Raw genomic sequence first — 26,128 nt, 5'->3', positions numbered from 1 at the left:
GGTATGTGAAGGCACCGATGGAACGACACCGGACGGAGGAATCCGGAACGGTGTTTCTCCTGTCGATGAATGTCCTTCCGGAGATGATGGTGTAGTCGGTGCTAATGAAATCACCGATGGAAGGGCGCGCATAAGTGCCTCCATACGATTTAGTATCGGTGCCAACGCTTCCACTATAGGCTCGGTGGTCGGTTCCATCCTCGGTGGCAGAGTCGGTGCTGAGGTCGGTGCCTGAGGCGGTGCCGGAATCGGTGCCGGAGGCGGTGCCGGTGGAGGCTGGAATCTTCGCATCGCATTCTCGATGGCCTCCTGGACCAGCCGGTCCAGTTCTGCCCGGAGACCAGGGGTAAGCATACCCGGCTCGACGGGAGAGGGAGGCTGAGGCAGGGCCGGAGGGACCACCGTAACCGGTGGGATCACGGCCCCCGCACCCCGGGAGGGTGAGGGTTTCCTCGGTGCCTGCGAACGAGACGTGGACGGTGCCAGGTCCGACCGAGGCTTTTTCTTCGGTGGCTCGGCCTGTTCAGAGGTCGATGGTTGCGGATCCTCGACGGGCCGAGACTTGTGCCGTCGATGGCGATGCTTATCCTTCCGATCTCCTCGGTCATCCGGGGAGGGGACAGGAGTCGACGGCCGAGAAGTCATCGATGGTGGACGGTCACCGGCGGGTTGGCGATGGTGGTGCAACTTCGACGGTGCCGGTTCCGATGACGTCGATGCTATCGATGGCGTTGGGGTGGGTGCATGGAAGAGGAGCCCCATCTTCTCCATCCTGGCCTTGCGACCCTTAGGTGTCATTAAGGCACATTTGGTGCAAGTCAGGACATCATGCTCACTACCCAAACATAAAACACAAACCCTATGGGGGTCAGTGATGGACATAGTCCGGGTACAATCCGGACATCGACGGAACCCCGTCGCCATGGCTTAAGGCCAAATTTAGGCGCGGGCTCAGTAAGTTCCCACAGGCCTCAAGGGCCAAAATCGACGGCCGCCGATTAAAAAAGGGAAAAAACTTACCGGTTTCCGCGAAAGTGACAAAAATTTGTCGAAGGGAGACCCCTGAGGGGCAAATTTTCTTCGGATAGAAAAATACCGAATTCCTGTCAGGAACGTGGTTAGAGAGCTCCTTTCACCGCGTGGCAACTGCTGCGCGGAAAAAAGAAGACTGAAGGGAGACCCCTGCTGGCTGCAGGGTCGGTGCCTTGCTGGGCATGCCCAGTGGGGGCCAGTCAAGGTTCTGTTTGAACTTTGACAGAGGTTTTCCGTGGTGGGCTCCATCCTCGATGTCACCCATTTGTGAGGACAACCATCCTGCTTGTCCTGTGAGAAAATGTCATAATACCTCTCTATCGCTCCATAGTGAGAGAATACTGTGTGAAATTCTGGTTGCCGCATCTCATAAGAGATATAGTTGCACTAGAAAAGGTACATAGAAAAGCAACCAAAATGATAAAGGGGATGGAATGTTCCTCCTATGAGGAATGGCTAAAGAGGTTAGGGCTGGAGAAGAGACAGCTGAGGAGGGATATGACAGAGGTCTATAAAATCATGAGAGGACTAGAACGGGTAAATGTGAATCAGTTATTTACTCTTTCAGATTCTACAAAGACTAGAGTGCTCTCTATGAAGACAGCAAGCACCACATTTAAAACAAATTGGAAAAACTTTTTTTTCACTCATTTACAATTATGCTCTGGATTTCATTGCCAGAGGATGCAGTTAAGGCAGTTAGCGTAGCTGAGTTTAAAAATGTTTTGGACAAATTTCTGGAGGAGAAGTCTATAAACTGCTATTAGTCAAACCGACAGGGAATAGACACTGCTTATTACTGGCATTAGTAGTATGGGATTTATTTACTCTTTAGGAACTTGCCAAGTACTTGCATCCTGGATGGGCCACTATTGAAATAGAATGCTGGGTTTGATGGACCCTCGGTCTGACTCAGTATGGCAACTTCTTATGCAATGACTAACTAAAAAATTGGGAAGATAAAATAGGAGAAACAATTCCCATGTAGTGGTGAATAAAGGCCCATGGTGCTATATCCCAGACCTAGTTCTGATTAAGTTGGAAGAACAAAGAAACAGAAGGAAACTGCTGGGTCACAACAAAACAATCCTCCCATTCCCCTCCATAAACTTCAGAGAGCGTGGGAGGGCAGGATATTTATTTTTATAAGAGCCTTTCTAACCTTGGTGGCTATATGGATTATTAGAAAACATGGTAATAAGACAGAAAGGGGTCTAGGTATTGGCTTATATATTGGTCTTGTAAGGAGGAAAACTGAAGATGGCAAGGCTTAAAAAGGTCTACTAGTGGAGGTGGTGGAGGCTGTCACTATAACAGATTTTGGATATGTTGGCACAGATATAGAGAGCAGAGATGTTAAAGGGTTAAGAGATCAGATAAAAAACATGCAATGGGGGCACTTGGGGTTAGGTTCCAGATAGGAATTTATATGCACATCTATGCAAATTGGATGAATCTCAGCTGGGCAGACTGGATAGGCCATTTTTGTTTTTATCTGCTATAATTTTCTATTTTGCAAGAAAGTCTAAGCTACTTATTTTTCTCTGATTTGTTTATCTATCACTTGGAATCTTTTTGCTATGTTTACTTGATTTGGTATTTTTGTTGTACTTTCCGATATGTGATGAAACAAGGGTGTCACACACGCTAAGATTGCTTGGAGAGACAAGACAGAGATTCTAGAGGGCAAAGGGAGCTCTGAAAGGAGGTCTGGGGCAACACTGCTTCAAGGGGGGAAGAAAAAGTGAACCATAGTTGGCTAAGGGATTGGAAAGTCAGAAGAAACAGGATGTATAGGGTCGCTGGGAAATGTAGTTTGTAGAGCTTTGGAAGAGAACCAATTAGGGTGACAGCAGCAGCTACACAAAGCTGTGCTAATAATCAGGAGGCACAGCTGAGCTAATTTTAAAAATCTCCCGTGTGGTTCAGAGAGCTTAAGTGAAAGAGCACTTCCTTCAAGTACAGCCAAGGTGGAGAACCAGCAGAAAAGGACTCACCCAGACCCAGATGGAGAGATGTCCACAGCCTAAGGTTAAGGATTTTGAATTGCAAATAGGTACAGTTGAGAAAGAGATTCTATATGGTCATAGAAAATTGGTCTGGCCTACAGCTGTTGACCAAAGTATCTTACTGGGGAAATCCTGGTGTCTCAGGAAAGGAACTGACATTTCTAAATGTGAAGTGAACATTGTCTGGAATAAAGTTGCTGGCAAGTGGCTGGCTCTGAGCAGCGTTTTCCAGAAACTGTCAGTGGGTCATGCAGAGCATAGGCAGCAACTTGTCAGGTGTTATGGTTTATTTCAACTCCCACATTGCTTTGCTTACACTGAGATATAGGTGATGTGACAATAGAAATGTTTTTTTTTTTTAATTCAGGCAATATGATATTTCCTTTCCCAAAACTTTATCTGTTCTGATCTTTAACATGAAATGGGTTTCATACAAGGATTAAATGTTCCTCAATACATCTGTCACAAATACTTGTCATTTTTTCAAGATGGAAGGATGCTGAAATTTGGCTAAAGCTACATGTCTATCTCTGCAGTAAGACAGTCTTATTATATTACAGTACTTACTGTAAACAAAGAGTTTAATCCCCAGACAACATCCTGCAAAGAAAAAATAAACAGGTTCAATGACATTTTCTCTAATATACATATACATTCTAAATAGGAATGCCAGTTACTCTTCAGTCAGTCTAGAGCAGGGTTGTTCAAACCGGTTCTACAGGACCCCCTAAGCCCATTGGGTTTTCAGGATATTTCAAATGATTATGCAAGAGAAATATTTACATACACAGGAGGTAGTGCATGCAAATAAATCTCATGCATATTCATTAGGGATATCCTGAAAACCCAACTGGCTCTGGGGCCCATAGGACCAGTTTGAGCACCCCTGGTCTAGAAAACTGTACAAGTATTATATGAATTGCATAACAAGTAAAATAAGTACATTTCTGTGCAAAAAAAACCAACCCCAAACCTTTAGACATTGTGTAATTGAGTCAAGTTATGAAAAAAGATAATGTTCCCCAAACTCTCCCACAAATAATTATTTAACAAATGTACAGATGTATCTGAATATGAAAAGATGACCAATATCCATTTACCAGCTTCAGTGCTAAAATCATTACACTAAACACAACATAAAATAAAGTTACAAGTTGTCAATTTGCAATTCTTGCATTCTTCTATAGTTGTTGAAATATAGACTGGCAAGATAAAGATCTTAAGTCAGTTGAATGTAAGAACAATAAACTTCCTCATGCCTAGTATGTAATCTATAAGAACTGGTGTACTTGGTAATTTCCAAGAGCTGAAGGTGATATGGGCTTTATAGATATAGATTATGCATAATAAATGCTATTATTTCAAATTTAATGATTTCCTCTCCCAAGAGGTTACAAAGTAGTACAGAGAAAGAAAAAAAATAATAAAACATTTAATCACATTAATCAAATACAAACACAATTTTACAATCAATCATTCAAAGGCCAAATGAGAAGTAATGTGATATTTGATCAGATATGTTTTATTTTTATTTATTTTACTTTTTCTTTTTCATTTTTAATTGTACCACTTTATGTTTTTACATGCAATGTATGCTCATTACTTTGTATGGTTTCCATGTAAATCACGATGATATTTATTGAATGGCGGTATACAAAAGATTTTAAAATAATAAAATAAAATAAATAAATAACCATGTTTAGGGAACCTCTGGTTTCCCTTAATAAAAGAAACTACTAAAAAGCATGGGGAGGTTCAAAGAATATTAGTTAAAAAGAGGTTTGAGTTTTGCTCCCCCCTGTGGGAGCTGTAGATGGTGTGTGCTAGCTGTTTATCATCCTCAAACACCATCACTTCTCGTGGAATTTTAGTTAGCTTTTCAAGAGGACATGAGCTCCCTGTCTCCTGGCTCTTTATATTTTCCAAATTTTGAAGGGAGAGAAGTCTGGTTTTCCCTTGAGGGTCTGCCTGCCAATTTGTCCCAGTCTGATTTTATTTTGCTCTGGTAATCCTATTTTTGGAGACTTTTTCCTGTGACAGCCTTGGTACCCCTTCACAGTGAATTTGGGCATTCCTGTGCAAGCTCAGATTAAGTGTTAGGGAAGGATTCTGGCAGACCGCCATCACTCTTTCAGAGGATGGATCTGTCTAGTAACTCGATGTAGAGGATTTCAACTTTAAAGGATCCTATTTTTTTTTTTTTTTACCTTTCCTGTCTATTTTGTTTAATTATCATTTAATTGGAGTTAAAGACTTTTTTTCTTTGGAGCTATGTGTCCTTGGTACCCAGAAGTCAGCATCCAAGCCACTGGATAAAAGTTGTCTTTCTTTCTAAAGAAAGGTGAAGACTGGTAAAGTAATGGGGAGGGCTGCATCATTACCTTTAGCAGAGGAAGGAAAAATCCAAAGGTATTTTTGAAATATTGTTTCTGTGTTTGCTGCTGATTCTGGTGTGTTACATACGAGAGGAGAGTGTCCCATCTGGAACTTCTTAAGGAAACCTATAGTAATTAAGAAAACTTCATGAAAAGTATGAGAATTGGGACTTACATTTTGATAAAATATTGGGACTTTATTTTAACCACTCCACAGTGGGGAGAACGCAGTGATGAGAAACTGGGAATTCAAGAGAGGATTGAATTATTGTCAATATAAGTAATCAGAGGAATTGGAGTAACTGGGAAAAGAAAGAGATCAAGTGTTAAGAAGTCTGCTTCTAGGCATCATAGTGGATAATACTTTAAAATTGTCTGGTCAGTGTGCTGCAGCAGTCAAAAAAGCAAATAGAATGTTAGGAATTATTAGGAAGGGAATGGTTAAAAAAAAAAACGGAAAATGCCATAATGCCTCTACATCGCTCCATGGTGAGTCTGCACCTTAAATTCTGTGTACAATTCTGGTCGCCGCATCTCAAAAAAGATATAGTTGTGATGGAGAAGGTACAGAGAAGGGCAACCAAAACAATAAAGGGGATGGAACAGCTCCCCTATGAGGAAAGGCTGAAGAGGTGAGGGCTGTTCAGCTTGGAGAAGAGACAGTTGGGGGGGGGGGGGGATATGATAGAGGTCTTTAAGATCATGAGAGGTCTGAACAAGTAGATATGAATCAGTTATTTACACTTTCAAATAATAGAAGGTCTAGGGGGCATTCCATGAAGTTAGCAAGTAGCACATTTAAGACTAATCGGAGAAAATTATTTTTCACTCAATGTACAATAAAGCTCTGGAATTTGTTGCCAGAGGATGTGGTTAGTGCAGTTAGTATAGCTGGGTTCAAAAAAGGTTTGGATAAGTTCTTGGAGGAGAAGTCCATTAACTACTATTAATCAAGTTTACTTAGGGAATAGCTACTGCTTTTAATTGCATCAGTAGCATGGGATCTTCTTAGTGTTTGGGTAATTGCCAGGTTCTTGTGGCCTGGTTTGGCCTCTGTTGGAAACAGGATACTGGGTTTGATGAACCCTTGGTCTGATCCAGCATGGCAATTTCTTATGTTCTTATGTGCTTCCAGAGGAATTCAGAAACTTTGCTAAAAGAGTGAGGTCATGGGTTTATTAATCTTTTTGCTCTTTTATTTGATGTTATTTTAAACTCTAAATGAAGCTGTAAATATTCTTCAGTTATATAATCAACTATCAGTAAAATAAGTCAGAAACCACACTGCTTCTCAGTGTGCTTTTTGGATGTAAGAGACTGTGACTATTATTATTGCTGGTATCAGAACAGATAGGGGCTTGTATGGGGACTACTGCAAGAGCGCCTTGGAACTACTGTTCTCCCCCACAGGGAATTCTGGAACTCAGAGTGTAATTGCTATCCGTGGAGAATTGAGAGAACTGTGTGCAGAAAGGGTCCATCTCTTCTTCCTTTGTGCCCCTGGATGTCAGTTACAGGATCCATCCCGCCCAGGAGTTACTCATGTTTTACAGTGTTTAAGAATATAGTGGATAAATCCTCATCTTCCTTGAGCATATGCAGTAAGGAACTCCAACAAAGAGGCCTTATACAAGAAAAGGCTCTTTGTTTAGTTGCAAATACATTTATATGCTCAGGGATCTTAAACAAAAGTTGTTGAGAAGATTGCAGTGGCCAACTAGGGTTGTATGGCTAGAAAGAGAGCCAGAGGCATGGTTTTGAAAAGTCTGATGGAGTAAACAAAGTAATATAAACTTAATCCTTTATTCTATAAGGAGCCAAAGAAGTTTCTTTATAGGATGAATATGAACAGTGAGTTTAGTGTTGATAATTAAATAAGCTACCATGTGTTGGATAAGTTGCAGTTTATGTGGCTGATAGTTAGAAAGACCTATTAAAAAAGAATTACAATGACATATATGAGCAGGTATCAATTCTTGGATCAACATATGAAGATCTGGCCCGAAACTTGGGAATCATTTTAGACTCAAGCCTTTCATTAAAAGCTCAAGTAAACCAAGCAGTAAAATCAGGGTTTTAAAAGCTGAGACTGTTAAACCATTAAAAAGCCGCTGCCTCATGACCTTTTTAGATCTGTTCTACAGGTGCTGTTATATGGGCAGTAAGACTATTGCAATATATGGGGTTGACCCCAAAATACTTAAAGGCTTTGCAAATGATTCAGCACACGGCAGCCTATATGTTATCAGGAGTCGCTTGCACAGACCAATTTACTCCAGTTATGTGTAACTTTCATTGGCTACCTGTTGGTCTTAAGAGTAAATTTAAAATTGTTTTCATGCATAAGTTATTGTAGGGCAGTTCGCCATGTTCGTTAATAAATACCCTTGAGTTATAGTCTCCGCAACATCAACTGTGATTCCCTTGGTTTGGGCCTACAAATTGCAGACTATGCACTCATGATTTTTTGGTTTACGGCCCAGTGTGCTGGAATGAGTTACCAGTTGGATTACAAATAGAGAGAGATGTGCAAACTTTTAGCAAGTAGGTAAAAGCAGTATTATTTGCCTCTGGAGACAAAATATACATTTTGATATAGCAAATGTTGCTTACCTGATGTAACAGGTGTTCTCACAGGACAGCAGGATGTTAGTCCTCACAAATGGGTGACATCGAGGATGGAGCCCAACCACGGAAAACTTCTGTCAAAGTTTCTGGAACTTTGACTGGCCCCTACTGGGCATGCCCAGCACGGCACTAACCCTGCAGCCAGCAGGGGTCCCCCCTTCAGTCTTGTTTCAAAGCTACAGGCAGTGCCGAAAAATAAAATAAGAAAACGAACCCAACACCGCGGTGTGGCGGGCGGGTTTCGTGAGGACTAACATCCTGTTGTCCTGTGAGAACACCTGTTACATCAGGTAAGCAACATTTGCTTTCTCACAGGACAAGCAGGATGGTTGTCCTCACAAATGGGTGAGTACCGAGCTGAGGATGTCCGAACGTGCACCAAAAGTACCCAACGGCGTGCAACAGGCACAACAACTGGGGTGGAATTTGGTAGAGGACATCCGCACCCCACCGGGTAGGCGGAAGGGTGTTGGTACGCCATGTTGGAAAAAGGTTACGCAAGACAGATTGGCCGAAGATGGAATCCTGTCTTCCAGCTTTGTCCAAACAGTAGTGGGCTGCAAATGTATGGAGAGAACTCCAGGTAGCAGCCTTGCAGATGTCAGGAAGTGGCACCGATCGAAGGTGAGCTACTGAAGTCGCCATGGCCCTCACAGAGTGTGCCTTAACACGGTCTTGAAAGGGAATGCCTGCTTGCTGATAGCAGAAAGAGATGCAGTCCGCCAACCAGGAGGACAGAGCCTGCTTACCCACGGGTTGCCCTAACTTGTTAGGATGGAAAGAGACAAATAATTGAGTACTCTTTCTGTGGGCAACTGTACGGTCTAGATAGAAAGCTACAGCACGTTTACAGTCGAGGGTATGCAGAGTCTGTTCCCCGGAGTTGGAGTGGGGCCTGGGAAAGAAAATAGGTAGTATGATGGATTGATTAATATGAAACTCCAGAAACTACCTTAGGTAAGAATTTAGGGTGAGTGCGGAGTACCGCCCGGTCCTGCAGGAGTTTAGTGTAAGGCGGGTAGGTAACTAGGGCCTGCAACTCACTAACCCTGCGAGCTGAAGTGATAGCCAAAAGGAAATCACTTTCCATGTGAGATATTTAAGGTCACAGGAGTGAAGAGGTTTGAAAGGTGGTTTCATAAGGCGACCAAGAACCAGATTAAGGTCCCAAGATGGGGCCGGAGGACGTAAAGGTGGCTTCAAATGGAGCAAGCCTTTAAGAAAGCGTGTTACAAGGGGTTGTACTGAAATAGGGACACCCCCGATACCTTTATGGAAGGCGGCTACCGCACTGACATGAATTCTAATGGAAGAGGTCTTTAGACCTGATTCTGACAAATGCCAAAGATGGTCCAAAAATTTAGGAATTGGATAGGAAAGGGGATCAAGGGACTGAGAAGTGCACCATGATGTGTACCTTTTCCATTTATAGGAGTAAGATTTTCTTGTGGAAGGCTTTCGTGAAGCGATGAGGACACGAGAAACTGAATCCGATAAGTTAAGTGGTTGAAGGACTAACCTTTCAACATCCATGCCGTCAGGGACAAGGCTTGGAGACTGGGATGGAGGAGGCATCCGTCGTTTTGAGTGATCAGATGCGGGTCCATTCCCAAGGGAATGCTCCTGTGAATGGAGAGATCTTGGAGTATGGGAAACCACACTTGGCGTGGCCACTGAGGTGCGATCAGGATCATGGTTCCCTTGTCCTGACATAGCTTCACAAGAGTCTTCGACAGAAGAGGAAGTGGAGGGAATGCATAAAGCAAACCTGTTGACCATGGGAGGAAGAATGCATCCCTGGGCCGAGAGTGCTGAGTCCGAATGAGAGAGCAGTAATTGGCCACTTTGTGGTTCTGAGGGGACGCAAAGAGGTCTATGTGTGGATAACCCCATTACTGGAAAAGAGAGGTCGCTACCAAGGGATTGAGTGACCACTCGTGTGGTTGGAAGACACGGCTTAGCCGGTCTGCCAAGACATTTTCTACCCCCGGCAAGTAGGTGGCCCTGAGGTACATCGAACGGGAGAGGGCTTCTGCCCAAATCTGCACAGTTTCCTGACAGAGAAGGAAGGAGCCTGTGCCTCCCTGCTTGTTGATGTACCACATGGCCACCTGATTGTCCGTCTGAATCAAGATTACGTGATTTGATAGGCAATCTTGAAAAGCCCGGAGAGCGTATCGGATTGCCCGAAGCTCCAGGAAATTTATCTGGTGTTTGGCTTCCTCTAGAGACCAGAATCCTTGAGTTTGTAAATTGTTTACATGGGCTCCCCAGCCGACGTTGGAGGCGTCGGTGGTGAGAATTATTTGAGGATCTGGTGGATGAAAGGGCAAGCCTTGGAGGAGGTTGGATCGATTTGTCCAGCAGGCAAGAGACAGACGGAGTGCATGGGTGATGCGAACAATGGTCGACAGAGGCTGTGTGGCTTGTATCCATTGTGAATTCAGAGTCCACTGCATGACTCTCATGGCTAGACGGGCCATTGGTGTCACATAAACTGAAGAGGCCATGTGTCCCAACAGAATGAGGAATTGGCGAGCTGTTGCTGTAGGTTGAGACTGCAATTGGCAAGCTAGGGACACAAGGGTTTGGACACGTTGATGAGGAAGGAAGGCTTTTTGCCTGTAAGGTGTCCAAGTCTGCTCCAATGAAGGATAAGGTTTGAGATGGGAGAAAGTAGGATTTCTCGTAATTGACAAGAAATCCCAGCGAAATAAGCGTTTGAATTGTCAGGGAGGACCAAGTGATTTGCTGGGTTGGGGCCCTGATCAACCAGTCGTCCAAGTAGGGGTATACATGGACGCCTTCCTTCCTGAGGAACGCTGCAACCATTACGAGACATTTGGTGAAAACTCGCGGTGCGGATGCCAGACCAAATGGGAGCACTCGGTATTGATAGTGGTTTTGGCCTACTAGAAATCAGAGGTATTTGCGATGAGACTGTTATCGCAATGTGGGTATAAGCGTCCTTGAGGTCTAGAGAGCAGAGGTAGAAGCGAGCCCAGGGTTACCATCTTGAACTTTTCTCTGTGAAGGTACTTGTTGAGGGCCCGCAAGTCCAGGATTGGTCGAAGTCCTCCTGACTTTTTTGGGATCAGAAAGTACCTGGAAAAGAACCCCAGTCCTTATTGGGAAAGAGGAACGGGTTCTATAGCATTGGACTGGAGGAGAAGAGATACCTCCTGCTCTAGAAGAACAGAGTGGTCGGTAAGTCTCCACACTTTTAGAGGCGGAGAGTCCGCAGGAAGAGTTAGAAAGTTTAGATTGTTACCCTGTGCAATGATCGCTAGCACCCAATGATCTGTAGTGATATGATGCCATTTTTGTATAAAGTGACTTAGTCGACCTCCAACTGGTATGTTTGGTAGAGGGATTAGGCATCTGCTCTCTAATTGAAAGTCAAAACCCCGACGCAGGACCTGGTTGCGGAGCTGGTGTGGGTTTTTGCTTTCGAGGTTGGCGAGGCTGAAGCTTTTGATACGGCCTCGTCGGCCTGGACTTGGTGTGTGGGGGATAATACTTCCGTGGACGGAAGAATGACTTTTTAGGTTCCTTCTTAAATGGTTGTTTAGAAGGGAAGTCAGAAGAAATCGATGAGAGCTGCTTAAGGGTCTCATGATGATCCTTTAATTCAGCAACTATTTGTTGAATTTGCTCACCAAACAAATTATCCCCTAAACAGGGCAGGTCGGAGAGCCTGTCCTGAACCTCCGGGCGCAGGTCAGAAGACTTAAGCCAAGCCCAGCGCCTTGCTGAGATGGCTGTAGCAGACAGTCTAGTGGAAGCATCGAATATGTCATAAGATGTTCGTATTTCATGCTTTCCAGCTTCAAACCCTTTAAGCACTAGGGTTTGAAGTTGTTGTTGGAATTGTTCTGGTAAGGTATCTGAAAATTCTTGTATCTGCTTGAAAATGACCCTGTTATATTGGGTCATGTATAGCTGATAAGAAGCTATTTTAGAAATAAGCATGGCCCCTTGGTAAACTTTTCTGCCTATACTATCTAGGAACTTACTCTCCCTTAGTGGGAGGGATGGATGAGTATGGCTTCATTCTTTTAGCTTTCTTTTGTGCTGACTCCACCACAACAGAGTGGTGGTCTAGCTGAGGTTTTTGAAAGCCAGGTGCTGACTGTACCAGGTAAGTAGAGTCAGCTTTTTTATTTACTGGAGCAACAGATCCAGGAGTTTCCCAATTCTTTTTTAGAAGGTCCAGAAAAACCTGATGAATTGGAATGGAAGTGATGACTTTTGGGGCATCCAAAAATTGGAGTAATTCCATCATTTGGTGCTCCGATTGAAGCTGAAAAGGGACCAATTCCGACATTTCCTTCACAAAATTTGTGAAAGAGAGGTCCTCGGGAGGAGAACGCTTTCTGCTTTCAGCAGGAGAGGGTGGTGAAGGTAAATCATCGGTATCCAAGGAAGAATTATCACCCCAGGTGTCATAAGGATCAGGTTGTTGACCTGTAGGACCCTGAGGGGGTTGGATACCTGAAGGACCCTGTTGAGGCTCCGAGAAACCCGAAGAAATCACCGGGGGCATCGAAAATGTCCTTGGCGGCATCGGTGCCGGCATCGAAGGCATCTAGCTGTAAAGACCTTTGAGGCCCCCATGTTCAAAACTTGGTAATACAATAATATCACTATAAAATACTTCATATTGTTGCCAGGCTCATCTGAACTGGATAGCGGTATTGCAGATTGACACCCACATGTGTGAATGCCCCCCTTCAGTAACAGTAATGCATACTGCATATTGCCACGAGCCTGTCAAGGCCAATTCAGTAATTGTCACTTACCTCTGCAAAGGGTTTCATGCAGGTTGTCTCCTGGTGTGGAAGGAGAGGTGAGAAAACGTGTGGGGGCCCTCCTTGCTGGGCACTGTCAGGTGCTATCAGATATGATGTGCTGCCTGCATAGGATCTGTAGGGGGGCCAGCTGTGAAATGTAATTTCTTGACTATAAAGGATGCTTGGTTTCACCTATTTTTAAATCTTGGTAATGCCAGAAACTGCATCAAGCCATTCTCATAATAGGCCCTCAAATTTGGCAATACATACTGTATTATACCTACAAAAAACACAGCCCCCACATCTGGACCACTGCTGCTCTCTTCCCAGAGGTAAACCTTTCCAGTGTGATACGGCAGGCTATAAATTTTAATAAATTCAAATTTAAGAAGAAAAGGAATATGACATGTAAGAAAATTCGACAAATAATTGCTGGCAGTGAAAACTTGACTGCTATTTGATGCTTAAATCCGATTAACAATCCATCCTTAGCTGGGATAACAGTGGCAACAATATCCCAAGGACAGTTTGGAAATTACCGATTTTTTTTTTTGTAACTTGTTTTTATTGAATTTTTAGGAACATATAACAAAACATACAATAAATCTCGATTGTACAGTTATGAACCCAGAATTGACCACTCGATCAGATGACATCTTAACCCACATTTAGTCCACATGTAGTATAGACGTCCTGTCACCCACAGTGGAAATAAAAGTTCAGGTACAATCCTCAAGACAGAAGTTAGGCTAGCTCCGCCCCATAGTCAAAAGTCAGGAGAAAAATCCCCAGTACGGTCCATTCAGCTAGGCAGGGCAAACCCCACTTCCCCGTAGTTCCCAGTGAGAACCTGCAAACTCGTCCTCTCCTAACAGAACTGCAGAACAATGGAATAATAGAACAATATAGCAAAAGAACAGTAGAACAAACGGTAAACTGTTCCCCTTACCCCCCTCTCTACCTCCCCCCCTTCCCTCCCTCCCTCCCGTGAGAAACTGTGTGAGTGCAGTATGAAGTGAGAGTGAAACTGGCCGGTACATAGAGACCATGAGGATAGGCATGCCAATAATTAGAAGACAAGGCAAACGGATGGAGTTAGAAACTGCCTCCCCGATAGCTCATCCATCTAGAGCCTGGGAATGCACTTCAGGACCCCACACCCCCCTCAAGTGAGTGTGGAGGGTTGTAAATATGTCTCTAGAGGATTCCAAACATTTCCCATAAGTTTCATTTTAGTAGCTGAAGCCTCCTGCATACAGAGATATTCTAAGGTAAACAATTTGATCAGACTCTTGAACCATAGTTCATGTTGTGGGGCTTCATCCGATGTCCAACATGCCAGGATTGCCTTCTTGCCCGTCAGACTCGCTCTACGAATAAACTGCAGCCCTGATTTTCCCAAACCCGGTATAAGGTTTCTGTCTACTCCAAATAACCAGAGAAGTGGGTCCACAGGGAGACTCAACGATAACAGGGAACCACAAGTTGCAATAAGCTCCCTCCAAAAAAACAGGATTACTTTACAAGTCCAGAATTGATGGACATAAGTTCCTGTCTCCAGTTTACACTTCGGGCAAACCGACGAGTCCGTGATATGAGCCATAAAAGCTCTATCAGAGGCTACATAATACCTTCGTAAAAACTTAAATTGAATCTCCCTGTATAAGACACTCCCTGACCATTCATGCAGCCTCTCATAACATTTCACATATTCCTGGCAAGTGAGCGTGAACTCAGACCACTTGGACCACTGCCGCCAACCCTGGAATGTAGTGTCCATTGGAAAATGCAGTAATAAAGATTGAGTGAAAGCTGCAACTGTGGTCTTTTGTGGTTTATGTATTGGGAGAACTTTGTGAACCACCTCAAATGAAATAGATCCCCCTGATAGCAGCTTGTGCCCCTGACAAAAACCTCGGAGTTGCCGATAAGCAAAATGGTCTAAGGGGGATAAACTGTAAAGTTGTTGCAGTTCAGGGAAGGAATAGAGTTGGTTCTTTTCCATAGAGATGCATTGATATAACCATATTAATCCCTTCTCCTTCCACTTGTGGAACGAGGAGGGAGTCATTGCCGGTAGGAACAAAGGATTACCACAAATCGGTAAAAATAGAGTAAGCCTCGAGGGTAGCTTCGCCTGCTTGCATAAGTAAGCCCAAGCCTGACGGCAGGCCCTTAAAAGAGGTTGTGTCCCAAGCCCACTTGGTAAGTGCGTTCTAGGGAGTTGAAGTAACGGGTTTAAAGTTTGCTGATTCCACCATGAGCAGAGCATTTGGAGGGGAGTATAATGTGATGTATCTCCTAACATGTCTTTTACATGACGTAATAGGCAGGCTAAATTGTATCGACGTAGATTAGGACAACCCAGGCCCCCTTTGTGTAGGGGTTGTGTGAGGACAGTAAACGAAAGCCGAGCTTTGCGCCCATTCCAGATAAACTTCCGAAATAAGGCATTGATCCCCTTACACTCCTTACCCGTTAACCAAAGTGGGGACATCTGCATGACATAAAGCCATCTAGGTAGGATCATCATTTTGATCAGCTGAATACGTCCGGATAATGATAAAGGAAGCCCCTGCCATTTCTTTAGTAGTAAGGACGTCTTTTCTATAAGTGGGTCTATATTTAATCTATGGAAATCTCGCACATCTGAAGAAATCCGTATACCTAGATATTTCATGGTGGCGGTCACCCACTTGAGAGGGAAAGGGCCCTGCCAATTTGGCTGAACCCGACTCCCAACATCTAGGGCTTCAGATTTGTCCTTATTGATCCGTAGCCCAGCAAATTCACCATAGTGCTCCAAAACATTCAACAGAGGAATTAGAGACTGTTGTGGATTTGTGAGGTAGATTAATATGTCGTCTGCAAATGCAGCGATCGAGAACACCTGAGGGTCCTTCCCATAACCGCGGATGAGTGGTGAGGAAGCAATTTTTCGTAAGAGGGGATCAATAGCCAAGATGTACAAAAGTGGGGATAGGGGGCATCCCTGCCGTACCCCTCTCTGAATTAGCACCTCCCCAGATTTGGAACCATTAGCCGTAATGTGGGATTTGGGTTGAGCATACAACATGTGGAGATAGGCCAAGAAATTCCCCTCAAAACCATATCTCTGCAAAACCGAGAAAAGGTACGGCCAGGAGACACGATCAAAGGCCTTTTCTGAATCGAGACCGATCACTAAAGCTGGTGAACCTTGAGCTAGGGAGGATGCCATTGCAGTCAGCAATTTAATGATATGTGTACAAGCTGGCCTATTTTTAACGAACCCAACTTGATGGACAGAAATGAGATGTGGCAACAACATGTTTAGTCTGTTGGCTAGAATCTTCGCCAACAACTTTAAATCACAGTTTAACAGTGATATTGGGCGATAAGAGGTCGGAAGGAGCGGGTCTTTGCCAGGTTTGGGGAGGACAGTAATATAGGCAGTGTTAAAACGACTAGGGAATCCCCCTCTAGTGATAGCGTCATTGTAGAAATCTGTCAGATGGGCAACAAGTTGATTTTGTAAGACCTCAAAAGAGAAGCCATCTGGGCCCGGCGCCTTTTCCCTTTTACTTGTGGAGATGGCAGTAATGACCTCCAAAGGTATAATGGGTCTGTTAATAAACGATATTTGAGCCCTGGTCAGACTGGGTAAAGAAAGACCCTCAAAGAAAGAATCCTCTTCCCTCGCCCCTCCCCTCACATCATCAGTGTAGAGCTGTTCATAGAATTGGCGCAACACTTCACAGATATCTGAGCGGGTGGTAACCTTAGTGCCTGATCGCGTTCTCATGGCCGGTATGAAAGTTTTTCCCCTATGAGCCCTTACAAGATTGGCTAGATGTTTCCCCGCCTTATTTCCATAGCGGAAGAAGTTCCGCTCCGCCACCTGGAACGCCCTCTGTGCCCTCTGATGTAAGACATTATTCAGATCCCGCAGAACTGCAAAGTATTCCCTTTGGGCTGTTGAAGTAGGGTGGAGAACCAAGTCCCGCTTTAGGATACCCAATTTGGCTTCTAATTCCAGAATTTGCTTACTTAGATTCCTTGAGCGTGCTGCCACAAATGAAATGATCTCACCTCTTAAAACGGCTTTCGCCGTTTCCCAAAATAACTCTGGGTTCGAAGTGTGTTGACAATTATTATGGGCAAACTCCGTCCATTTTTGTTGTAAAAAAGTTTTAAAAGACAGATCAGAGCTAAGAAAACCTGGGAATCTCCACATCCTCTCCCCTCTATCAGAGACATGGAAACATACATCCACCCAAATCATTGCATGGTCAGACGCCCCCTGCGGCCCAATCACCGCATCCACTACCAGATGAAGCCCCTCTCTGGGCACTAGTATATAATCGATACGTGAGAGTGAAGCATGGGCCCTAGAAATGTGTGTATAGTCTTTCTCTGACGGATGAAGCGTGCGCCAGGCATCCAAGAGAGAAAACTCCGAACACAGAAAAGGAACTCCCTTCCCCCGTCTACCTGGGACCACGGACCCTTGGGGAGTCCTATCAATGCTCGGATCAGCCGGTAAGTTAAAGTCTCCAGCCAGAAACACGTATCCCTTCGCATGTTCAACCAGCTGCTCCAAAACATAGGTGAAAAAGGAGTGAGAATATGCATTTGGCGCGTACATGCTGCACACCGACACTTCCTGACCATTAAGAAAACCCGTCACCAATATGAATCTGCCATCTGCATCTTTCACTATATTAGCGGCTGTGAAGGAAGCAGTTTTATTGACCAATATGGCTACTCCGCCTTTTTTCCCCAGCGCAGGAGTATAATAACATTCTCCCACCCAGTCCCGTTTAAGCTTGCCACTCTCAATGGCCGTGAGGTGAGTCTCCTGGATACAGGCAACCGTAGGTTTGTGAGATTTAAGTTGTTGAAGGATTTTATATCTTTTGACTGGGGATCCCAGCCCATTTACATTCCAAGAAATTATTCTGGTATTATCCATCACCAGGCTGGAGTGTCTGACATGAGTCCGGATAAATAAACCATACTATTGCGCCAGTGTGCTGGAATCTCCTCGCCCACCCACGTGTCAAAGAGATATGTGAATTCCCCACAACCCTATAGCCAAATGAGAAAGATTCTAAAAGAAACCAACCCTGAGCCATACTATGCGAAGCAGACATGCCTCCCCGTCCCCCACTCTCTTCACCCACACACTTCAGTAAAATGCTTGTACAAAGAAACCCCATTAACCTCACACAGGATCCCCCCTTCCCCCCCTCCCTGTCCCAACCCACCCCCCTTTGCCTCCCCATCCCGCAACCCCATAAAAACCCAAAAAACCAAAACAACACTCCATAATCCTTACTTCCTTCCCCATCTTCGGGAAAGTAGTATTCCTCAGGTATATATCCCCTTGAAAATGGGGAAGAGATCACTTCTGCATGTGGTCAGGTGCCCCTTTCCTACCCCCTTCCCTATCTACAACACAATTATAAGAGTATAAAAGTGTACGCCATAAGAAATTAATATAAGAAAGAAACAAGAGTAAAGAAAGCCCTGTACACAGCAGTTTCCCCGGAAAACATTGGAAACCGTTACTAGCGCCTCAAGGGCTCCCTCAAGATGGCGCTTAGCAGCGTAGGCATCATGAAAAAGGAAACATGAAAAATTAGCTGCTCTGTAATGTTGCCCCAATAGCACATAATAAAAGAAAGGTAGAAGTAAAGAAAAAAAAAGAAGATAAATGGGCAAGAAAGCGAAGGAGAACAAAACAGACTTTTGCAGCCCTGAACTCTAATGGTCCCGCTCAGCTGGTCTAAAAGTCCAATAGTGCTGCATGCCTGAGTCATCTATTCCTCGCATCCAGATAAATCCAAGCGGTATAATCTGAAACAACTGGGAATGAAGGCTGCTGCTTCACTGTCGTCTCCTCTTCAGAACTCAGCTTACCGCCCTGCGATGAAAAAATTAAACCTGGCAGATCGCTTTCAAGCCTCCAAAATGGCCGCTGAACTCCTTTGCTTCCCTATTGCAGATTTGATGTCAAAAATTTCTGAGCTTCCTCCGGTGACTCGAAGAAGGAGATCTTGTTCTCATGCCAAATTTTTAGTCGGGCAGGGAACTGCAACGTAAATCTGATCTGTTTTTCAAATAGGGTAGAGCAAATAGGTGAGAAACCCCTTCTGAGACCAGATACTTTCGCTGAATAGTCTTGGAATAAGCGAATCTTAGCGCCATCATAAGCCAAGTCTGGTACTTTACGATATGCTTGCAGCAAAATTTGTTTGTGGGCAAAGTTAAGTACTTTTAATATTACCATCCGCGGTCTGCTATCCCCATCTTTACGTTGGCCCAGCCTATGCGCTCTTTCTACTCGAAAGGCTGAGGCGAGCTCCGGGAGATGAAGGGCCTCAGGGAGCCAGCTCTCCAGGAAATTACCCAAGTTACTTTCTACCAGAGATTCCGGCAATCCCATGACTCGAATATTGGATCTTCTTGCCCTATTTTCTAGATCTTCAAGTTTAGAGGAGTGCGCTTCCACAATTTTTTCCAAAGTAGCGATTTTGCCCGTGAGCGCAAGTGTGTCGTCCTCTACGAGATTCACTCTACCCTCCAGGCGATCAAAACGTGGGTTTATTTCATCCAACGCGGCTCTCACATCCGCGATCTGTGTAGAAATGGCCCCGAGTCTAGAATCAAGAGCCTCCGTTAAAATCGCCTTAAAATTTTCCGTGAGATCCGGCTCAAGACTTTTCGCCGCTGTGGTCGACGGAGCCACCGCCATTTTAGGATGCCCCGCACTTGCCTTGTCCTTGTCTCGTCTCCCTGAGCGTATCGGCATACCCGCAGGTGAGCGCTGCATATAAGTAGTTATAGACATAGAGAAAGGCAGCAAACGAGAAAATGCTGATTGGGAGGGGTTTTTGTGCCGATTTAATAGCAGATTATACTCAAAACGGATCGAGGCACCCGGAGCTCTCCTGCACACAACCGCCTCCGCTCACCACATCACGTGATGCCCCAATTACCGATTTTTTAATTCAGAAAATTCATGATGCAGAGTTGCATGTCCCTCAAAGTGGATTATTGAGTGAAAATAATATGAACCTAGACTTCAGTGTCCCAGCCCCCTTCAGAATACATGCAAAATCTGACAGAGAATAAGTGTAGCAACACAACTGATTATGGCGGGTGCCCTATAGAGAATGAAACTCCGAAGATGAAGCAGCTAGAGCATCTACCCATTCCAACCAGAAATGCACAAGTGAATGAAACAACCATGAAGGGGAATAGATGTCAGAGTGCAAACTGACTTACTAAATAAGCTAGATGGCAGTGGACTTAATGACCCCACCATGCAAAGAAAGCCGAAAGTGCATGAGCTATCTTAATGGGACAATGACATGAGCACAGCTATCAGCAGAAAGCATGTACTGGATGCAAAATTGACTTAATGAATAATGTAGATGAACAGCTGATATGAATGATAATGCTCGGGGCCCATGCACTGAGGTGCTTGCATGTCAGCAGCAGCAAGCAAAGGCATGTGTCAATATGACATTCGCCACTGCCAGGAGAATCAGCCAGGATGTACTTCTCAAAACAGGAAACTGCAATTCTGGAGGAACTCAAGGAGTACGTGGTGGTGACAAAAAAATTAAGGTTCTAGAGTAGGATCTTGAATCATCTGCACAGAACCCAGTAAAGGTAAGTAGCTGACCAGAACTGTTCCCATGGATCACTGTCTACAAAGTATCCAGCATTATTGCCTTGACTTATGCCCTTTACATGAAGAAAAGCTGCATGCCGATGGAGAGGGCAGGGGGCTGCTGCTAGTTGAGACCTTATGACTGCAGGGCTCTGTGGTAAATGACACAACAAATTCTGTGTGAAAATCTGGCACGGAACCTGTGATCCTCTGAGTCTGCTCACTGATCAACATCCCAGTTTTGCCTCTGAAGGCCACTACAGTGCAAGTAGTTGCTGGCCCCTAGCGTCAAAAAAGTATCGAAGCCACGTGGCGGGTGAATTGATAGCTCCCACACAGCAAGCCGCTGCACAACTAGCGCTAATACACAGTGATTTACATGGTCTGATGAAAATAAAGGTCCTTTTGGGTCTATATACAAGTTATAGCCTACAACTCATTGTTTATCCCTTCCCCCCAGCTTGCTGAATGAAGGGAGAGGTTACCTTGGCAATCTCAGAACAGAAGAGCTAGCCTTTCTGGCTCATGGGAGTGAAATGCCCAACATTATTATACAATATTATAAGAAACCCAGATGTGGAGCCAGTAAACACACAGTTGGAACAGGTGATGGAAGAAAATCCAGAGTTGCAAGAACAGATACAATTAAAAGGCCGGTATTCTTCCCTGGGGCGCTGGCAATTTGAGCACTATGCTTACTCTTCATAATCTTTTTTTCCCCTCTTAATAGCATTTTCAAGACTCTTGTGAGAGTAGTATTACTGATTTCAATCGGGTTTAATCGAGGAAAATCTATTTAAACACGTCAAAACAGGTGCATCTGTACAGCTTCCCAGTGATTCATGCTGGTGTGTATTGCAGTTTATCTGGACAAACCAGACATATTTTTGTATCCTATTTATCAATATATTTAACAGCTAAAATTTTCATATGGTAAAATGGTTTTCGATAGAAGTCATTCTTTTATCTTGTATATTGCATAATGTATTTGTTCTGTAAGTTTAGTACTTACATCAAGAATAAAATATGTAACATGTAAAAACATCTTATTAAAACATGCCTATTAATACTTTCATGTTCATTATTCTCTGCATTTACAGTAAGATATTATATCCATTTTGTGTATTAAAAAGAAGTTCTCAAATGGTTTTTTTTTTTTAATATGTATATATTTTACACGTCCTTGGTTGCATCTAAAATGACTTTCTACTTGTACTTGGTACCTCCTACATTTCCCTGCTCTATTTTGGTTTTGATCATCTTCACTCCATCTCAGATAAATTTTGTCTCCCAAGACACTGATGAAATTATTTGCAAAGATATTGCTTCAGGACATAGAGAAATGCTAGTTTCTTTCATAAGCTGCATCGGAAAGGACTCTTATGAATAACTGATATTTAGCAGCTTTGTAGACAACTTTCTTGCTTAACTGGCAGAGAGTCACTCATTTCCAAAATTGTAACCTTTTAGTAGCAATTACCTCCCCAGCAGTGGGAATGATGTAATAAGTCCTGTATTAAGACTGTATGCTGAAATTCTGCACAGTTTCTTAATACAGATGCTAAAAAATGTTTTAACTCCTGCAAATGGTATGCTAACACATCAGAAATAAAAAATGTGCACACACATCAGAGTTAAACTGTGTGCTTAGCACAGGCTGATCATACATTATTTTAACTCAGGAGGTGGGGAGTCTCTCAGACAGGATTTATACACACAAACATCATGTTTGTATACCTAAGACTTTTTAATGTGCACAACACATGATTTATGCTTGTTTTGTGTGCATAATATGGAGAAATTACTACTTACCTGATAATTTCCTTTCCTTTAGTAAGGGCAGGTCAATCCTAAACAAGTGGGTTAAGCACCTCTGCCAGCAGATAGAGACAGAGCAAAAGCTAATATAATGGCCATATAGTCCCACTCCGACGACAGCTCACCCGACATTGGCCAAACTGCAGACAAAATTGATTATACTTGAACATTATTAGCAACAGCCAACCAATCACATTTCTCAACCAACAGGAACACTGAGCGCAGCCAAAAAAAAAAAAAAAAAAGAACATATATAGCAAAATAAGGCTAAAGAAGCCACTTCCAGTTTTCAACGAAGAGCAGGAATTATACTCTGCATAGCTCACCCGAAGAAAGGCTAACCACAGATTCAAATATTAGCAGTCAAGGGCGGGTCTGAGATTGGCCTGCCCTTACTAAAGAAAAGGAAATTATCTGGTAAGTAGTAATTTATCTTTCCTTAGCGTTCAGGCAGGTCAATCCCAACGAGTGGGATGTGCTAAAGCTTCCTCTATACTTACCCCGACAAACCAATTGGAAGTTGGGAGGAGCGAAGAACACAAGGAGGCAGACCGGCGAACTGCTAGGGCAAGCACAAATTGCCCTGTTGGGTATCAACCCCAAGCGAATAACTCACTGCCGAAGAAAGCAGGGAGAATCCCACAGAGATGGAGCCCTCGGTCTTCTTAAAACAACGGAAAATGAGAGCAATTGCCCTGGGAGAAGCCCCAAAGGCTCCACCAGGAGACGGGAAGCCAGGGAGTCGCAAGCACACACTCCGGCAGAACCTGATATTACCAACCTGGAAGCCCAAAGGGCATCAGGGAAGGTTCAGGGTGAATTCGGAATTGATTACCAAGCCACCTGGCTGTGGTATCACTACCCCAGCCATAAGGGTATATACTTCCTTTCCTAAGGGAGCACGTGGCCCAGCAATGGACAGTGCTGCATGACCCAGGACTGCTCTATCTGCAGACAGGGCGATCCTAAAATAAGGGGAATGAACAGCTTGCACGCTACTGCTAGCAGAGGGCAATGCCCCTCATGTTGGGACTGGACCTTCAAGTCCCTCACATGGACATGACAAAAGGAGAAAGGCACGATCAGCTAGCTGATGGCTGAAACACTCCTCACAAAGGAGGGTCCCCCAGGCAAGGCTGACTGACGATAGTGACCCTTGAGGAAGACGGCTAGAGTCCAATAAAGACCAAGGTAACTCCTGAACTGGGGGAAAACCTGGAGGGTCACCAGGGGAAACACTAGATAAGTTCCCTCGAGGATAGACCTACTGTGCCTCAAGCATACAAGGGAGAGTGCTATACTAAACTATTCTTGGGGCTGGTGCCTGTCAGAGTAGTGACATCCCTTGTCCAGGAATGGAAACAAATGACACCCCTCGAAAGGGTGCACAGTGGGACATCCTGAGGGGAATCTCAAAGGGTTGCCCCAGAACCCAGAGGAATCTCCCCCTTCAAAGGGAGAGGAAAGCCATGGGATTGGGGCCTCCTGATTCTGACAGACTTAGCGACTCGTCGAAGGAGAGTAGATGCACAATCACAGACCACCGAGGTGCCAAAGCGACTAACCTACCACAGGCCACCAGCCTCGGATAAAGGAGGCCGCCACTGCAATTCCCAAAGGGGTCCCAAATGAAGAGTCTAATGACCACCTCAGCTGCTCCCTGGCCCTGGCCGCCAAGGAGACGAACCGATGCAGAGGATAAGGGGCCCCATATCAGAGAAAACTTCTCAGGGACAGAGCCTCAGGGACTGAGCACGGAGAGGACACAATTACAACACCTGCAGAATCAGGTTTTTTTTTTTTTTTAAATAACAAACTGTCAGGCCGTATGGGGAGAATCCACCATGCGGCTGGCAGACAGTTGGAAACAAGAACAAAATTACCAGAAGAAAAACGCTGCAGCTCTAGAAAATATCCCTTATGAAGTTAAATACCGAAAAAACATTTTCTGAGAAAAAAAGAGCAGGAGCTCCATAACCGCGAGACAGCTCTGCGGAAGAGACTGAGGCACTCTGCCTAGGGGACAGGGCTATCACTACAGCTGCACATGCTCAGTAGGGCATGCTGAAAGCTCTAGAATCTTTGAGATCAAAGTTCTGTGCTGGGCTCCATCAGATGTCACCTATGTGTGAGGACTACCATCCTGCTTGTCCTAGGAGAAATGGTGGAATGTAAAAATGGGATAAATAATCTCTCAGTGGAAAGATACAACCATAGGGTTGTTTAAATAAAAAAAATAAATTCTTCAGCTTAATTGGTCCTCCATCCTGTCTATTTGCCTAGGTCTCCTGTCTCAGCTCTAGGTCAGTTGCATTCTCACACAGGAAAAAGTTGGTTGCTATAGTTATTAGTTATGCCTTGTAGCTTTCTCTCTATAGCATATTTCATAAGAACAATGTGCCATAGACTTGAATGGGAAAAAAACAAATGAGACAAATTTTCATTTACATTCATGGGTATCACCATTCATTTTGGAGGCCCATGAATGAAATGAAAATGATCTAATGAGTTTCAAACAAATGCACAACCTATGTCAGATATCAATACCCAAAACCAGTGGGTGATGATATCTGACACAGGTCTTAGAGCTCAGAAGTGTTTATAAGCCTGTATGGTAGTTCCAGCATGTATTTGCATGCCTAATGAACACCTTAGTCTCTTCCAGAGCATAAGCTAAGCTTAATAGTCAACTCTCTAGGGAAGCAGAGGGGCATCTATGGCTAATTTATCCTGTTGTCAATGGAGACCCATGTTATAGGAAAGAAACTTTGCTTTCTCAGTTGACAAGCAGAATTAAATCAGATATAACCTACGGATAATCCCAGTCTGAGGGCTGCATTGCAGAGCAATTTATTTATTTATTTATTTTTAACTTTTCTATACCGACGTTCCTGTATAAAATACATATCACACCGGTTTATAATGAAACTGCTAATTCGCTATGGGGCGATACAAGGAACAAGGAATACAAGTAACTGTGGCAAGAGGAACTATAAAATCTTCACAGGGACAACAAACTAAGAACTATCCTTAACTATAGCCTGACGAGAAATACATTTTGAGTGCAACATGAAAAGGCCCAACCTTAATTGTAAACAAATATGATAAAGCCCATCCTTAAAATACAAACTTAAGTAAAATTGCAAGATAATGTTTAGCAGTGGCTAGTATACAGCTATATGAGAGCTTAAATGATATTGCAAGTTTATGAATTGAACAACGACTTATAAACTGCTAGACATAACAGAACTTAAGTACCACATTTTTATTTTATTTTTTTTACGGACTGGGAGAAGTGAACCAACTGGTGGGAAAGTGGTCGTAGGCAGAAAGTAGTGAAGAATGGGCATGTCAGTTGCGAAAGAGTGTATGTTAAATTTCAGGAAAAGCTTGGCTGAATAGCCATGTTTTGAGTTTTTTTTTTTGAATGCCGACGGGCAAGGATCTTGTCGGAGGTCCGGGGGGAGCATATTCCATAGAGAGGGGCCAGCTGTCGATAAGGCACGCTTCCCTAAGGATATATTAGCTTGGAGGGCATACAATGTGTCTGTAGGCTCTTCTGATAGGTCTGGATGAAGTATGCGGACGTAGCTGGATGGTTAAAATGAGAGGAGAGAGGTTGTGCACAGATTTGTGTATAATCATGAGGACTTTAAAGAGAATCCTGGATTTAATCAGCAGCCAGTGGAGGTTCTGAAAGATGGGGGTGATATGTTCTCTTTTTTTGGCATTGGTAAGAATCCTGGCAGCGGAATTCTGAACCATCTGTAGCGGTTTGATGGTATTAGCAGGGAGGCTGAGAAGAAGGGA

At 44.0% G+C, this 26,128-nt stretch overlaps 1 protein-coding gene across 6 annotated transcripts in view; it reads right to left on the bottom strand.

The window, feature by feature from the left end:
• The window catches only part of UBE2F (ubiquitin conjugating enzyme E2 F (putative)), a 283,299-nt gene that overhangs the window by 47,206 nt on the left and 209,965 nt on the right, over nt 1-26,128 (bottom strand). For all 6 annotated transcript variants that reach the window (XM_029606415.1, XM_029606417.1, XM_029606414.1 and 3 more), the window contains one exon: nt 3,609-3,641. In XM_029606415.1, coding sequence (XP_029462275.1) covers nt 3,609-3,641 — 33 coding nt within the window. The remainder of the gene's footprint in view (nt 1-3,608; nt 3,642-26,128) is intronic.

Source organism: Rhinatrema bivittatum, chromosome 6 (genome assembly GCF_901001135.1).
Source record: "Rhinatrema bivittatum chromosome 6, aRhiBiv1.1, whole genome shotgun sequence".
Lineage (NCBI taxonomy): Eukaryota > Metazoa > Chordata > Amphibia > Gymnophiona > Rhinatrematidae > Rhinatrema > Rhinatrema bivittatum.
The sequence above is the reverse complement of the archived record's forward strand: the minus strand, read 5'-3'. Positions and strand labels throughout refer to the sequence as shown.